Here is an 18,195-nt window from a genome sequence, read left to right as displayed (position 1 = left end):
CAAGGTCAGACTGTTCAGATGGGTTTGATCCATATATTTTTTGGGGGGTTAATCAAAAGCTCATGACATGAATAAAAAGACATATTGGTTTGATTTTTGAAAAGGAACATTTTATTTTGTTCTCTTACGTTCTAGTTTAGCTGTTCTTCGTCTGATTGTGATTCTGACGCTGGCAAACAGATCAGAGACACAATGACAAACACACTTTCATGTCCTTATTGTGCAACTATATAAGCATGATTATGAAGCAGTGCAAAACATAAAACAGAAGAACATTCTTCTTCATATTTCATGCCTTATTCCAATGTTCAGTTCCCTCCGTCAGATCCGAGCTGGAGAGACACGGAGACGCGACCAGAGCCGAGATCATCCCGAGAGATGTTTCTGATGAAGAACCTGCAGGAGATCGCATGATTTCATCTTCACAATCCAGCAGCAGATTCCTCAGCTGATCGTCAGACAAACGAAACGACTGTCGAGAGAAGAACGGCACTCAATCAGATCAGGAACTGGACAAGAAGATATATTCACAACAACACAAAAATACACCACAGAAGAGATCGCTTGGCCCAAAGTTAAAAGAGCCAATGGCTTCTTCACACTAAGAAAAAATGGTTCTTGAAAAGTTCTTTGGGGAATCAAAAACGGTTCTTTTATGAGTCCCCTTATTTTTAAGAGTGTAACAGTATCACAGTGATGAGTAAATGACCAGTTCACGACATTAGACACCAGACGGGCATGACAACACGGCCTGTAGATCAATGATAAAGTGTTTTGACCCACAGAAGACCTTCACAAAGCCGAACAGACAGATGTGCGATCTTGCCTTCAGCCGGACGCTGTTTGAACGCGTTTACGGCTGTGAGCGTCTGGCCTGCAAACGCCTGCGGCTCAACGACGGCTGAACAAGACTCACAGATGCTTGTGAAATACTAGTGAACGCTGTGAGGACCTCAGCTCCTTTCACACGCTCCATTAAAAACCTTCTCTAATGGATTCTCATAGACAGCAATGAGCCCAAATGGAGAGCAAATGTTCTTCAGTTCATGAATCAATACTTCATTCGTGACCGATTCACGAGTCACAACACAGAGAATCCCATGCAGTTTGGCTGTTTCATTCATTATCATCATTTCAATCTTCACACACAATATTAAACTAGTGAAATAGAGTTTAGATCAGGTTACATGGTTAGTCATGCAGGTCTGACATCATGGTCCATTTTTAGATTAGTGTGTGTGACGAGACTAATTCACCTGAAGCTTGATTCATGAAACTGATGGTTGTTTCTGGAGTAAACTGGACACTGTAAGTTTCTCATCCAGAGACATTTAAAGGGATCAATAAAAGTCAATGGAGTTCAATGTTGTTTGGTTCTTAACATCCTTCAAAATATCTTTTTTTTCCAGAAGATAAAAGTCTGGGAAATGGCCTCTTCTCCCTCTCACACGAAGGTTTCATGAGTATAATAATGTCTCTTTCCTCCAGAGATCATTGAGATCATTTCTCAATCCAACATCATCTTTGATCAACATCAAACTTTTGAGCTTGAGCACACAACCATTTAGTTGCTCGTGTGAAGCTCAAAGCAGTCATCATCATTGTGAAGTTGAGACAAAATACAGTGAAATACTGCAGTTCTCCTGATCATTAATCAGTCATTTACATCAAACAGTCTCCGCAAGGCTTTTAACGTCTCGTGCCTCTTCAAACTGTTGACAGAAACTCAGCGCTTCAGACTAAACATCTGAGAGAGAAGAAAAACCCTGCTTTACTAGCTCTTCAACACTGACACTGAGAGAGAGAGAGAGAGAAAGAAAGAAAGAAAGAAAAATGAAGAAAAGAAAGAAAAGAAAGCTATAGATATGAGAATTTCTTGAAGTGTATTAGTAGTGAACACACAGTCTGAATGAGTTGCATGAACTAATGAACTGAGTCGTCTGAGTCTAAATGAGTTGTATGGATTCATAAACTGAGTCGTCTGAGTCTGAATGAGTCATATGAAGTCAAATTGAGTCATCTGAGTCTGAATGAGTCATATGAACTCACAAACTGAGTCGTCTGAGTCTAAATGAGTTGTATGGATTCATAAACTGAGTCGTCTCACAAGTCGAACTCACAAACTGAGTTGTCTGAGTCTGAATGAGTCATATGAAGTCATGAACTGAGTCATCTGAGTCTGAATGAGTCATATGAACTCACAAACTGAGTCGTCTGAGTCTAAATGAGTTGTATGGATTCATAAACTGAGTCGTCTCACAAGTCGAACTCACAAACTGAGTTGTCTGAGTCTGAATGAGTCATATGAAGTCAAATTGAGTCATCTGAGTCTGAATGAGTCATATGAACTCACAAACTGAGTCGTCTGAGTCTAAATGAGTTGTATGGATTCATAAACTGAGTCGTCTCACAAGTCGAACTCACAAACTGAGTTGTCTGAGTCTGAATGAGTTGTATTAAATCATAAACTGAGTCGTCTGAGTCTAAATGAGTTGTATGTAGTCAAATTGAATTGTCTGAGTCTGAATGAGTCATATGAACTCACAAACTGAGTCATCTGAGTCTGAATTTATCGTATGAAGTCATACACTGAGTCGTCTGAGTCTGAATGAGTCATATGAAGTCATGAACTAAGTCATCTGAGTCTGAATGAGTCATATGAAATCATGAATTGAGTCGTCTGAGTTCGAATGAGTCATATGAACTCATAAACTGAGTCGTCTGAGTCTGAATGAGTCAAACAACTCAGGTTATGAGTTCATATCAGTCTGAATGAGTCTTATGAACTCACAAACTGAGTCGTCTGAGTCTGAGTGAGTCGTATGAACTCACAAACTGAGTCATCTGAGTCTGAATGAGTCATATGAAATCATGAACTGAGTCGTCTGAGTTCAAATGAGTCATATGAACTCACAAACTGAGTCGTCTGAGTCTGAATGAGTCATATGAACTCACAAACTGAGTTGTCTGAGTCTGAATGAGTCGTATGAAGCCAAATTGAGTCATCTCAGTCTGCATGAGTCGTTTGAAGTCATAAATTGAGTTGTCTGAGTCTGAATGAGTCATATGAACTCGTAAACTGAGTCATCTGAGTCTGAATTTATCTTATGAAGTCACAGACTGAGTCGTCTGAGTCTGAGTGAGTCGTATGAACACACAAACTGAGTCGTCTGAGTCTGAATGAGTCATATGAAACCATGAACTGACTCGTCTGAGTGAGTCGTCTGAACTCACACTGTTCTGCTGAGTCTCCTCCAGAAGCTGCAGCTCCTGCTGGATTTCTCGCAGGCGTCTCTCTTCTTCTCGTCTCTGTCTCATGTCCCACAGGACTCGGTCTCCGGTGTTCTCCTCCAGACTCCCCTACAGCACAGCCAAGAGATCTCATTTCTAGAGTAACATAGAATAAACTTGAAAACAGACAATACCACTGTTTCAGATTCGTAGGACATTTGTGGAAAAGTGGTTAATACAAGTGAAGTTTGGAGTTGTTTTGATTACAGCGTCTCACATTGCAGGTCAGTGACTGTTGCTTATTTATTAAAATGTTTAACTGATATTTAGATAATTTCCTGTCTGGCTCCTGTAATAATGACCCGCAGACACTTTATCTCCTCAAGCTCTCACACGGAGTGTGCCACTGCCGCTTCTGTTCTCTGTGATTCAGTGAAATGCACTGGTAGGTAAACTGAAAGTGTTCATGGGATCGAAATGAACAAGCTGGATTCAGAAGAATCATGACCGACTGACCGCAGCTCATTCTCACACGCGTGTTTTCATGAAGCCTCCTTTACCAGCCCTCACAACCACTAAATACACGTTCGTTCTTGAAATGATGGGGGTATCCAGTATTCTCACATGACATCTTGAGGAAAAACACTTATTTAGAATAGAACTGGAGCAAGCTGAAGCACTAAAATTACCAAAACTAAAACTTAAAAATAATTTAAAGACATATAAATAAAAAAAATAGCAAACAATTTCCTACAATTAAACTGAAAACTAAAAGCCACTTCAAAATATTTACAAATGCCATGAAAAGCATATAAACAATACTAAAATAAATCAGATATGTAAAAGAAGCTGCACTGAAGACTGTAACGTTCAGCCTGGAAACTGGCGGCTCCTTTATAAAAACAGAGAGCGAATGAGTCACACAGAGTCTGAAGGAGCTCTGGACGTTCGGTCGATGCCACGTGGAAGCAGGAACGGAGCCAGAGTTTCCCTGAGCACGAGAACTACTGCAGCTCCAACACACACCAGAACGGATCAGACCTGGACTAACACACCAGAGCGGATTATCAGACACACGCTGTTAAAGACACGAGAGTGACACTCAAACCTGCAGATCAGAAGCACATGAATCAAAGTTACACGAATCTCTGCTGGCGTCTGTCAGTCCTGTCTCTGAACACATGATATGACACAACAAATCACAACAACATCCTGGAGAAAAACACTGGCAGAACAAAACTCCCGATGGATCGAACACACAGGTCAAGAGCAGAGCCAAATATGACTCCAGTCCTGTTCTAGTAAACGCTCCATCGTCTCTGACCCACATTCACAGCTGCTATCAATCTCTGATGGGAACGCTGCTGCTTTCATTGATTAGACACGGTCTGCTGAGAGTCACGACCCATCACACTGCTATTCCCATTTAGTACTTTTGTCTTGTTTTTCTGAACAAATATCTAAAACATTCTTAAATCAAGATAAAAGCAAAATGACTGAAGATATTAAGTCTCATTTTCTGAATAATGCATCAAAATGAAGCGAGTTTGTGCTTAAAACAAGAACAAATATCTGCATATGGGGTCAGAAAAATCAACTTAATTGAAAGGGACAACAAGATTATTTTTCTGACCTTATTTTATGAGAAAAACTCTTGGATTAGATACTTCACTGACGTAGATCATATTATTCTACCCAAAAGCATTTTTAATAATGTTCTTAGCAAGAACGGACCAGCGCAAGGCAAGATGCTACAGATGGATAAAACCAGTTAATCAATCACAGTATTAAATGTATTAAAAGTTTTCTGAAATGTTGTACAAATATGCAAATGAGGCATTCTCTAATTAAATATGCACTAGTTTTCATGCATTTCCAGAAATGTGAACATTGGATAAAGACAGGTTCATGTTTGATTTTGTTGATGTATTAAATGTTTTTACAGAGGGGGAGTTTGGATATCTCTTTTTATCACTCCATAAACAGCCACAACTCATTTTGAGAAAATGGCCTTCAAAGATGTCTATTTTTATCGTTTATTGGCTAAAAACTCAACCAAAAGACATTAAATAAAAGTTTAGTTTTAGTCAAAATGAAGTGAGTTTAAGCTTAAAACAAGAACAAATGTGTCAATGGGTACGAAAAATAATCTTTTAAATATTAAAAAAAAGGATAAAAATAAATAAACAGATACTAGAAGTTCAATTTTAATAAATAGATAAGAAATAAATAAATAAAAAGTAATAATAAAAAATAAATAAATTCTTTATTTTATTTAATCTAATTTTTATTATTTATTTATTTTTATGTATTATTTTTGTTTATTTTAATCAATTTTATACATATGATAGTACAGTTCTATGAGTAGAAAATAACATGTTTTAAGCAAAAACTATTTCATTTTGACATTTTTTTCTGAAAACAAGACTAAATATCTTCAGTTATTTTGCTTCTCCAGTAAATGTGTCTTGATTTAAGAATGTTTAGATATTTGTGCTGGAAAACAAGACAGAAACACTGAGGAAGAACATTATTTTTTTGCAGTGAATACAAACACAAGCTTCTTTAGAGCGTGTTTTCCTTCTGTTTGTGCTGCAAAAGTGAAAGGAAAGTTCATTGAGAAGCAGAACAGAGGAGAACGTGTGCGACTGAATCAGGATCACAAGCAGATGAAAACTTAAGCCTCTCTCCTCAAACCTCACGTTCACCTCTAAATATTCATGAAGTCACTGAACGCTGGAGCCAGGACGAGCGTCAACGGGAAAGAGTTTCAAACGACTCCCTGGACGAATAAGACGAGAAATGAACCTCAATATTTCATTATTTACGACACTTCTTCAGCCTTGGCCTGATGAAGAGATGAGCTACTGTTACAGACGCTGTTTCACACTACACGCCAACATCTCGCTGACTCATTTCAGATGCTCAAATAATTTGTTTATTTTAAATATTGGTCTATTATGACTATTCTTGCGCAAAACTGCTCCACAAACACCTTAAATGATCTGCAAAAAGTCATTTTGGACAAAAAGAAATATTCAATGCAAAATGCCGCCCACTGTAATGACACTGACATGACAGGTAAAGAGGACCTCTGTGAAAGCAGGCCTGCTACAGGTCAGTACCTGAGATGGACAGTGTTCAGAACAGCGGCTCCGCACAGACAGGAAGTCCTGCACAGGAAGTAGCAGTTGCAGTCTGGAGTCGATGTGAAGGAGACTGTGGAGTTCAGAAGGTTCAGGACTGAAACCTTCATCGGCTGATAGAGACGACGAGACCGCCTGAAAGCCAGAAGAGCCGCGTTAAAGAAATTACTCACCTGACAATGAAAATTAATACAAAATGTTTGGCAAAATTTTACTGGGTTTTTTCCCAGCACAAATATCTAAAGATTCTTACAACCCTTAAGTACATTTTTGTCTTTTTCAGTTTTGTTTTTTTTTTGATAATTTTGTCTGTGCTAATGCCAACTGCATAAATTTTGGCACAAGCGTGTATTTTAATTAGAATTTTAATATTTCACCCTCATTTCCTTTAATAAGTCTATTTTACACTAGTAACAGAAAACAGTTCCTCTCAGGACCTTGAGGACTAAAATGACCCCATTGAAACCCATTAAAACTGCAATTTTTAATCCCAGGCCCATTTAACTGTAAAATGATGCAGTCTTTGTTAAAAGGCTTTCATTCTGTTGAATAGGGTTCAAATGGTTACTATTTTTTGCCAGATGGTGCCATTTTTTCAGGTTTGGCCTATAAAGCAAATACTCACTTTATTCCTGTTTTCTTCTGCATATTATGGAGCCAATCGGATAATTATGCAGCTATAATGGTGTGGGTGTGTTGGTATGGATGTCAGAGTGTGGTTTGTATGTGTGTAATATTTGAAAGAGAAAAACTCTACTGCAAATCACAAATGTAATGTGCACCAGTGGAGTTTTGCTGGCGTCTAATGGGGAAAATTTGGTACTGCGCCCAAACAAAACGTTACTGAAAGCTCATTTTTTGAGATATCAACCTCAAATTTGGAACACAACTTCATCAGATTTATGGCTTTGATTTTTTTTAAACAAGTTTTGCATTTAACATGTTTTAAAAATATATATATTTTAAATATAGATTTGCTCATAAATAATTTTCATAAACTAAAACCTCTATAACTTTTTTGTTTCACTTTTTTTATTTCAACAACAGTCTACCAAGGGTCTTCTTTAAAATGAGACCAAACTTAAGTCTGTACTACCAAGCTTCAAATTTTTAGTAGAGGACATTTTTGTCCTCTAAGGACCTTAATTGATGCAGAAGGATTAAATCAAAATACATTTACTGGAGAAGCCAAAGGACTATAAATTAAAGGGTTAGTTCACCTAAAAATGAAATTTCTGTCATTAATTACTCTCCCTCATGTCGTTCCACACCCGTAAGACCTTCGTTCATGTTCAGAACACAAATTAAGATATTTTTGATAAAATCCGATGGCTCAGTGAGGCCTCCATTGACAGCAAGATAATTAACACTTTCAATGCCCAGAAAGCTACTAAAGACTTATTTAAAACAGTTCATGTGACTACAGTGGTTCAACCTTAATGTTATGAAGCGACAAGAATACTTTTTGTGCGCCAAAAAAAACAGCAGTTTGGCAGTTTGATACACGCTCTGAACCATTGATTCAAAACAAAAGATTCGCAATGCTTCGCAGCCAATGGACTCATAAAAATAATCTTAATTCAAAGGGAAAACAAGTAGAAATTCACTTATAAGCAGGCTTTATATTGTTAAGCAAACTGGCTGAAAGCTTACCAATACAGCCTTTCTCAATACCATTCATTATCTGCTTTCAAAATCCGTCACAGATTTCTTGCTCTTTTTCAGAAGCGCTCACATGAAAATAAAAGCCCAGCGGTTTTCCTGCACCTGGTATTTGCTTTTGGACGTCAAACAATCTTCTGATTGCTGCTCTCGTCGCTCGTCCAATGATCCCTTTAAAGCCAAATATCTAAGTCTTGACTAATATCCTTCTGTTTCCCAATGAGCAAATCTCCCATTAGGCCGAGCGAGCGGCGAGCGCTGAGGTCAGAGGTACGGTGAGGGTGAGGTAAGCTTTGTCTCGCTGCCCGCATGCAGTAAAGACTGAAGGGTGATTAAAAATCTCAATATAATGACAGTGAGCTCATACGAGCGTCAGATTACAACACTAACAGACGAATGCCCACCGATGTACAGAATAATCTTGATTTTTACAGGATTAAAGCTTGATTCGCATGTCCAGGAGGAACAGAAGTGATCGCAGGACAGTCAAAGAAAAGTCAGGATTCGGTTTGAATTCCTGTATTAAATGAATCACGAGACTTTTCCACTGATTCTCCATGTTTACGACCAAAATAAAACATGAACAAAGACACCAAGAAAAAGTGCTGATTATTGGAGGTCGCAGAGAGTTTTTACAGAGAAGTCACATGACTGAAACAGATCATTAAATGGTTAAATATATGCAAAGAAGACAAAACAGATGATGATGATGTACTGATTGGCAAAATCAATGGAAGGTTTTCAAACTTTAATCTTAAAATTATAAAAAAAAAAAAAAAAAAAAAAAAAATTGTCATGAAAGGGAAGTTGCACTCCCTATTGTGTCGTAAATCTGAGTGAAACGCTTCGCAAACGAGAACAAATGTAGGGCGGGGCTTGATTTTGTCTGTGGGGAATTGATTGGATGGTTGTGGTTTGCTATTGGTGGATCTCATGTGAGTGACAGGTTGCCCCGCCCTCGTTATCAGAGAAGAGAAGAGATGCTGCAAGAGGGAGGAGAAGATATTCTGATTCAAGATTATGAGACAAGTGATATTAGCTGCTTATTTCCATTCGCTCATTCCAGAACTGCAGCAAGGTAACGCCTGACAAAAGCCTCTTTGTTCAGCCATCAGAATCCATTCACGCAGTTCTGCCTCCTCTGGCACGGAGGACGCGTTTCAGGGCAGGAACAGGAAGGATCAGTCAAGCTCCAGCTTCAACTGCACATTTGTGGGCTAAACGTGCACATTATGAGAGTTGAGTCTCTCTTACAGAGGAATGCGAGCAGCGGCGTCTGCCTTCCAGCTGTGTACAGAACAAATATAGAAGCATAATGGGTTTCTAGAGACGTTTCTGTGCATTTAGTTTCTGGCTTTGTTGTGCTGCGTTATATAAGACGTGTACATTGTGTGAATTGTTGTGTAAAGTTTATTCTGTCTAATGAAGTGTAGTGATTGTAACATAAATGGTTTATGCTGTGTAAACTGTGTATCTTGTTGATCATTTCCAGTAATGATTGTATACGGAACCGTGTCGGGCTGTCGATACACACCAATCAGTGTTTAGCTAGAAAAACAATCATCCAGCTCTGAAAAATAAGCAGTTTACACAAACACGAGAAACTACAGCGACTAATAGGTGAGACTCCAAGAGAAGGTAGAGATATCTGATATCATACTTTAAAGTCCCCATGAAATCAAAATGGACAATTCTTGTCTTTTTATGGAATATTGCAGTGTGATTTATCGGTGCACATCATTATTGTGTTAAATTCATGATCCTCATAATCTTGAATCAGCATCTCTTCTCTTCTCTGATGACGAGGGCGGGGCAACCTGTCACTCACATGAGATCCACCAATAGCAAACCACAACCATCCAATCAATTCCCCACAGACAAAATCAAGCGCCGCCCTACATTTGTTCTTGTTTGCGAAGCATTTCACTTGGATATACGACACAATACAGAGCACAACTTCCCTTTCATGATGACTTTTACAACTGACCAACATTATCAAAGAGAAGCTTTATCTCTTATAACAGTAGAGGATCTGTGTGTTTGGAGATATTTAAACTGAAATCATCAGAAATTATCCTAAAATACAGTAAAACATTGTTCAGAGAGGATCTTTCATTAATCAGGCATGAGCTGAATTGATCTGAATAACGACACTGTTGTCTTCAGTAGAGCTGCTTTACAGCTGAATCTGAAAGTGTCTCATATTTGAAAAAGTTATTTTCCTCTTTATTACTGTGAAGCTGCTGTGAAATAGTCTGTATTGTATGAAGTGTATAGCGACCAATTCAGTCAGAAATCTCACCTTCATTCCTGTCTGTCTCTCTGTCTGGTAAACATTTTACTACTGAAGGGACATATTTCAGACTGATGCTGCTGTGAGTCTCAGTCTCTCAGGGTCAGACAGTCAAACACATGCAGAGAGACTTTAATCATGTCAGAAATGAGCTGCCGAGTCCAAATGACATCAAACATCTGCAGACCATCGACAACAAGCTCCTGCAATAACAGGACGTTTCCATCGGAAAAGCATCTGCGATCCTGTTCGGTTTCCACGTGTAATTACAGAAAAAGGTTTGCAAAGGAAAGAAGGACGCTATAAATGTAGTGGCCAGTTCCTCCGGCGGTGAGATCAGAATCAGATAAGAGCAGCTCGTAAACACCAGCCAACGGATAACTTAAAACGCCAACAACCTGACAAATGTTTCAGCCTGAATAATCAACACAGAACTATAGAAGCCACGGAATAAAAAATAAATAAAACGGCTACGTATTTGCAAGAAAAAAGTCAGGATTGTGAGATAAAAAGCCGCAATTTTTTTTATTCCGTGATGGAAACAAGCTTCCATGTGGAAGAGAAGATGATTTGTTTTCTTTCATTGGCTTTTCATATGTTTATATGACACTTTTAGAAGATCCATTGATAAAGTGTGACACAACATCTGATGTCAGCGACATCACTACGGTCACAACAGAGAAACTTGCATGACAGAGAAAATGACCCATTATATGAAGTTTAATATTGAGTGTTAGAGGATTGATCACTAGTACTGGTGAAAACTGACTTAACACCACTAATACGTGTGTGTGTGTGTGTGTGTGTGTGTGTGTGTGTACCTGAGGTTCAGCCAGTAGGTCACTATCGCTCTGTTCTTCCTCTAGATCTTTCAGTAGTTCCTCTATTCTCTCTCTCTCCTGCTGTGTGAGCAGAACCGGGTTCCCTGACGCTCCTACAAGCTGAACAACCACAAACACCATCAGTCAAATAATCAAACATTTGCTTTTTTATAAAATCACTGCAAAAACTGATGTTCTTCCTCAGTGTTTCTGTCTTGTTTTCCAGCACAAATATCTAAACACTCTTAAATCAAGACACATTTACTGGAGAAGCAAAATGACTGAAGAAAAGAAGAGAAACTGATCAAAATGAAGTGAGTTTCTGATTAAAACAAGAACAAATATCTGCCAATGGGGTCAGAAAAATCAACTTCTTTTCCCTTTGAATTAAGTTTATTTTTCTGACCCCATTGGCAGATATCTTTTAAGCATAAGTAAAAACACAAGTTTTAATCATAAACACTTCATTTTGATCAATTTCTCTTCTCATCTTGTCATGTTTCTTCTCTAATAAATGTATCTTGATTTATGAATATTTACATTTACATTTAATCATTTAGCAGATGCTTTTATCCAAAGCAAATGAGGAGAACAGAAGCAATCGAATCAACAAAATAGCAACAATATGTAAGTGATATGACTAGTCCCAGTTAGTCTAGCACTGTACACATAGCAAAGGTTTTTTTTAAATAGAAAAAAAAATTATATAGAACAGAAAGTGTTAGTATTATTGGGTCAAGTGTTGATGAAAAAGATCCATCTTTAGCTGTTTCTTGAAAATGGTCGGGTTGAGTTAGGCAGGTCATTCCACCAGCAGGAACAGTCCAGGTAAAGGTCAGTGAAAGTGATTTTGTGCCTCTTTGGGATGATGGCACCACAAGGCAGAACAGCTACTGACCGATCATCTGGCTGGAATGAGAGGTAGAGTTGTGTGTCTTCAGCATAGCACTGATAGGAAAAGCCATGTTTCTGAAAGAGAGATCCTAGTGATGACATGTAGATGGAGAAGAGAAGTGGTCCCAGCACTGAGCCCTGAGGCACTCCAATAGCTAGATGTTACGACTTACTTTACTTCACTTGCAGAACGCAAGCTCCTGGAGGACACATAGGTCTGAAGTAGTGAGTTTAGGTGTAGGGGTGCAGAACTAGTGGTTGTTCTGTAGGCAAACATCAGAACCTTGAATTTAATGCGAGCGGCAATTGGCAACAAGTTTATGAGGAGAGGTGTGATGTGCGCTCTCTTCAGCTCGTTAAAGACTCTTTCTGCAGCATTCTGGATCAGTTGCAGATGTTTGACAGTACATGCTGGAAAGCCTGCCAGAAGAGCATTACAATAGTCCAGTCTGGATAGAACAAGAGCTTGGACGAGGAGTTGTGTAGCATGCTCCGATAGGAAGGGCCTGATCCTCCTAATGTTGTATAAGGAAAGTCTGCAGGACCGGGCAGTTCTAGCAATGTGGTCCATGAAGTTTAACTGATCATCGATCACAACTCCAAGGTTCCTGGCTGTCCTAAATGGAGTTATGGTTAATGAACCTAGCTGAATGGAGAGGTTGTGATGAAGTGTTGGGTTGGCTGAGACCACAAGCAGATTTGTCTTCACAAGGTTGAGTTGAAGGTGGTGGTCCTTCATCCAGGAAGAAATGTCTGTCAGTCTGAGACGCAAGCAGCTACTGACCGATCATCTGGCTGGAATGAGAGGTAGAGTTGTGTGTATTCAGCATAGCAGTGATAGGAAAAACCATGTTTCTGAACGACAGATCCTAGTGATGTCATGTAGATGGAGAAGAGAAGCGGTCCAAGCACTGAGCCCTGAGGCACTCCAGTAGCAAGATGTTGTGACTTAAGCCGCTTTTCCACCATCGGGCCGAACGGTTCTTAGAATGGTAAGGAACGGTTCCAGTTGCGATTACAAACCGTTCTCGGCCCAGAATCGTGCTGGTAGAATCCGTGATGTCGACACATAGGATTGGTCACTTGTCTGTTGCCTGGCTACCAGTTTTTCCGTAGCTAGCTAAGCGCTCTATTTGAGCGACGTACACAAATTAATAATAAAATATCTAATCATCCGCCATAATGCGGTCGTTATTACATCTCATATCATAAGTAAATCGTTGCATTACCAAGGCAAAGACTGACGCTTTTGTATTACATTCCAAAGAGCGGCCGTTATCAGCCCCACAGTGGAAAACAAAACCGTAACCGTACCAGCTGGTCCGGATCGGCACAGAATGGAACAGTTACGCAATGAGAACCGTTCGGCCCGATGGTGGAAAAGACACCTCACCCGTCCATGACACCCTGAAGAACCTTCCTGAGAGGCAGTTCCTGAGATGCCCTTCATCATGAGGGGTGACAGGAGGATCTGGTGGTTAACTGGGTCAAAAGCAGCAGAGAGATCTAAAGAATGTTTAGATGTTTGTACTGGAAAACGAGACAAAAATACTGAGAAAGAACATCATTTTATGCAATGATGAAGCTGGAACCAATTCAGTGGAAAAACACAGAGCAGTTTCAATTGTACATTACAATTATTCCATTCAGTCCTGCTATGAATTGATGTATGTCCATGTTTAAAATAGAAACGTGACTTCTGTTCTTTACTTTGGTTCATGTCTGTAGTTATGGAAGCTTGTTCTCTTGACTCTTTCTTCGAACTGTGAGATATAAACTCACAGTTGCAAGTTATAAAGTCAGAATTGCGAGATATAAACACAATTCTGAGGAAAAAAGCCAGAATTGTGAGATAAAAAGTTGCAAGTACCTTTATTATTTTTTATTTCACAGCAGAAACAAGCTTTAATACTGAGCTCATCTATATGCTGAAAGATGAATAAATAAACCTTTAGCAGATAATATATATGGCGGTAAAACAGACCAAAACTCTTGATGACATCATCTTGCACTCGGGTGCATTTCTGTCCAATCAAATGCTGTGCAGTACAAGAAAGCCCCTCCCCCTGAGGCCACCTGTCAATATCACAGTCATGGCTGAGACGTCAACCAAAAGTTACTGACTATTTATTTAAAAACAAAGATCTTCAATATGTCCCTTGCTTCAATAAACAGTAAGACAATAAGAGTCTGGGGCATTTTAAAGCATTCCTTACCCACATGTTCAGTCATACGGCTGTAATCGGCCTGACGTGACCTCGACATACCTCAATATTTTTCTTGACGAAGTCTTGTCTGCGCTTGCTGCGAGCAGCTCCGCACCGTCTGCCGTCTGCAGTCTGATCCTCCATCACCTGCTGACCCACTTCAGCATGAGCGACACACTCAACCTGCGTGTGCTCTGTGGGAGTTCACACACACACACACACACACACACACACACACACACACACACACACACACACACACAGGTGATGGAGAAATGACTTCTTGGCATTTTAAGTTAAAGTGTAAAATATGAGCAAACAACACACAGGAGTCACATGAAGATCATTCATGACATCACAACGCCCTCTAGTGTGACTCTCGAAATAAAACAGACGAAAACAAATACATCCAGCTCAAATTTCACCCCAAAAATCACAAGGAAAAAAATACTTATTACTATTATTGCACAGGTTTAGAATGATGTTTCGATCCTTTACCGTCCATCTCCTGTCTCATGTTCGTGTCGTACTTCAGATCTAGAACTTCAGTCTCAAACACAGAGATGAAATCCACTTCTTCACAGTCCTGAGCTGAAGTGCACGAAGGGAAATAAAAGTGAATCAACTAACATTTGATCATGTTTACATCCAAATCATGACGCATAAATCTTATATGTATCTTTACATGTGTATTTGTGACTCACAGTTGTCGGGTGTCAGTGCCAGGAAGCGTCTGGTGTTTTCCATCTCATTGCTGCTCATCCTGAGACTCACAGCCTGTAACGTGTGTCAGAATTACCAAAGAATAAAGGCACCCGTATGAAGTGCCGATGTGTTCGGATGTAAAGACGGACCTGAAGCTCCTGCCAGAGTCTCTGGTGCTGCTCCATGCCTTTCTGTTTCACCTCTCTCTCCGCCGTCGCCTTGAGAGCCAGAATCCGGTCCAGTCTCTTCATCTTCCTTATGGCTTTTCCCAACTCTGGATCTTCATTTTCTTCATCGGAGTCTTCTGTGAAATAATCAGTAGAACTCTTGATTAATAATAAGCTGCATTATGCTGGTTTAACACCATGTTCTCAGAGATAAAAATGTTTAATTTATCAATTAACACTCATTTCTCCACTGAAAATAGTTTGATGCAGAAACAATTTTCAATCAGAAACTGCTACTAAATTTCACAAACAATTACAAACAAACAGCATTGAGAAAAGAGAACTTTTAAAGTAGAAAAAAAATCACCCCCTCACTAAAGAACATCAAATCATAAAAAAAAAACAAAGAACAAAGATGAAACATGAAATTTTGAAGTAGAAAAAATCTGAATATTGTCCTTATAAAAAATAAAGTTTTATTTTTATAAAAGCTTATATAAGAAACTTGTGTAAGAAACATCATCTTCTAGAAAAAGAAAACATTTTCATTTTAATTTGTTTAATTTATCAATAAGAGTATTTTCTATACCGGAAAAATTGCTAGTAAAATTAGCAAGAAAACCAAAACAACTACAAAAGTGAAATTTTGAAGTAGAAAAAAATAAATACCATTTTCTTGTGAAAATGTTCATCCCCTCACTAAAGACCATCAAACCACAAAAAAAAAAAAAAAAAAAAAAAGAATACCAAAAAAAGCACTGTAAAACTTAAAAAAACAAAAACAAAGATAAAACATGAAATTTTGAGGCAGAAAAAAAAAATCTTAAGTAATATTTTCTTGTAAAAAAAAAAAAAAGTTTTACAAGAAAATACTACAAAATTTCATGTTTAATCTTTAAATCATTTTATAGTGCGTTTTTTTTTTTTTTCATTTTTAATTTTTTTTTGTGGTTTGGTGTTTGGTGAGGGGTGAACATTTTTATAAAAGCTTATATACTTATGTAAGAAATATCATCTGTTAGAAAAAGGAAACATTTTCATTTTAATTTATGTTTAATTTATCAATAAGAGTATTTTCTACACCGAAAAAAAATTGCTAGTAATTAAAAAAAATATAAAAAATTACAAATAAACAGCATTGAATTAAAAGTGAAATTTTGAAGTAGAAAACAATTAAATAGTATTTTCTAGTAAAAATGTTTATCCTCTCAATAAAGAACATCAAACCACAAAAAATAGATGAAAAAAAAAAAAAAATCACCAAATAGAGGACTGTAAAAATGATTTTTTTTAAAAGAACAAACAATAAACATAAAATTTTGAAGCAGAAAAAAATCTTAAGTAATATAACATTCTTGTAAAAATAATTAAAAGTTTTACAAGAAAATACTACTTTAGTTTTTCTACTTTAAAAGTTCATGTTTAATCTTTGTAAAACAATTTTTTTACAGTGCACTCTTGCGATTTTTTCTTTTTTATTGTAGTTTGTTGGTGTTTAGAGAGGGGGTGAACATTTTTACAAAAGCTTATATACTTGTGTAAGAAATAACATCTGCTAGATTCCTCCAATTAGAAACATTTCAATATGATAAAATATATATTATATTTCCAGGCTTTATGCTTTATGATGCTGTTGTTGTCGATTCTCCAAAGCTTTGAATCTTTTCCCGGGACGATCGTGAAAACAGCTTCATTTCCACATCTTTTCTAATGCGTACTGACCTCTGACACACACAAACACACACCGAATGCCGTCAGAAGTTTACCGACAGCTTCAGTGTACTAAACTAATGATCGGAGCGGTCAGTTCCTCGTTCTTTATGAGCGTTTCCTCTCGTTTACCTTGATCAGAGCTGTTTTCTGCTGTAAGATCATGTGTGCTGCCCTGAACCTGTTTCAGGAGACAAACAGCCATTAGCTCTTCCCGTCTCCAGACACTCAGATGTTCCTCAAACAGCAGTGAAGCTCCACCTGTGTGTGCGTGAGGTCCGGGCTGAGCAGCTCCAGAGATCCGGGACGCTCTCCACTCCTTCTTCTGATCTCAGAACCGGAGGCCGGCCGAGAAATATCATCCAGACGACCCTTTGTTATGTCCATACAGTCCACAGACACTGGAACATTATCATCATCACACAGCAATTGATCCTTGAGCTTATATATCGCTTTATTTACATTTACATCGTGAATGTATGCAGGTAGAGTTGGATATACTATACTAACTTTATATACAGAAATATAGTTTACACTTTGTAATGAATGATATACAGTCCAAATATAATGTAGAATGGCACTACTATATACAGTACTAGCCAGTTATTTCACTTGCAGTCACATTTATGTTTCATACTTTTACTTATCGTGTGATTGACAGTCAACACTTCATGATTCCTGATGAATGTCAAACCTTGATCAGTGAGCAGCTTCTCTGTGTTCTTCTTCTCATGCCAATCATCTGGATCCTGAACAGAATGACAGCAGACTGACTGTGTGTGTGTGTGTGTGTGTGTGTGTGTGTGTGTCTAACTGGGCCTCCATCAGATGCTACCAGATGAAATACAGCATATACTGACTGAATGTGTGTGTTTAAGTGTTTCCTCACCGTCTGTTCTGTGAGAGTCGAGCTGATGAACTCCAGACGAGCCTCAGAAATCTCCATATCAGCCTACAACACAACATTTACAGCAACAGAAGTATTAATCACGTGACAGTGCAGCGGTATTCAAGTTAAATATGATCAAACTAATCAGAACATGTCGATTTATTCGTTCAGCTTCAATTAAGCAGCAAACACACTCATATTATATTAAAGTAAATCAGTCTCTCACACTGCGAACTTCTCGCGGTTCTCCGTTTGTTTACACTCTGTATCCAGGGACGCCAGATCTCCCGGATGTAGTAACTACACAAATTCAGCCTGACGCAGCTTCCCTAAACCCATTTTAGAAAAACTGCATTATATTCCATAAAGTGAAGGCGGATTTTTGTGAGTGAAACTGTGAAGCCGAATTTTTTCTGGGATAAAAGGTTTTTGCAACAACTTTCCACTCACCGTTGCAGACTGACGCCACA

The 18,195-nt window shown here is 38.4% G+C and overlaps 1 protein-coding gene across 1 annotated transcript; it reads right to left on the bottom strand.

Moving 5' to 3' along the window:
* Positions 1-88: 88 nt before the first annotated feature.
* On the bottom strand, positions 89-18,194 carry LOC127498278 (fibrous sheath-interacting protein 1-like). The gene is made up of 13 exons (XM_051867477.1): positions 18,176-18,194; positions 17,726-17,788; positions 17,531-17,585; positions 17,098-17,237; positions 16,969-17,017; positions 15,109-15,263; positions 14,959-15,031; positions 14,753-14,845; positions 14,315-14,448; positions 11,154-11,273; positions 6,357-6,512; positions 3,235-3,360; positions 89-472 (listed from the first exon to the last, which is right to left on the bottom strand). Exons 2-13 carry the CDS (start codon positions 17,780-17,782, stop codon positions 290-292), a joined length of 1,341 nt encoding a protein of 446 aa, XP_051723437.1. The 5' UTR covers positions 17,783-17,788; positions 18,176-18,194; the 3' UTR covers positions 89-289.
* Position 18,195: the final 1 nt, after the last annotated feature.

Source organism: Ctenopharyngodon idella, chromosome 17, assembly GCF_019924925.1.
Source record: "Ctenopharyngodon idella isolate HZGC_01 chromosome 17, HZGC01, whole genome shotgun sequence".
Classification (NCBI taxonomy): Eukaryota; Metazoa; Chordata; class Actinopteri; order Cypriniformes; family Xenocyprididae; genus Ctenopharyngodon; species Ctenopharyngodon idella.
The sequence above is the reverse complement of the archived record's forward strand: the minus strand, read 5'-3'. Positions and strand labels throughout refer to the sequence as shown.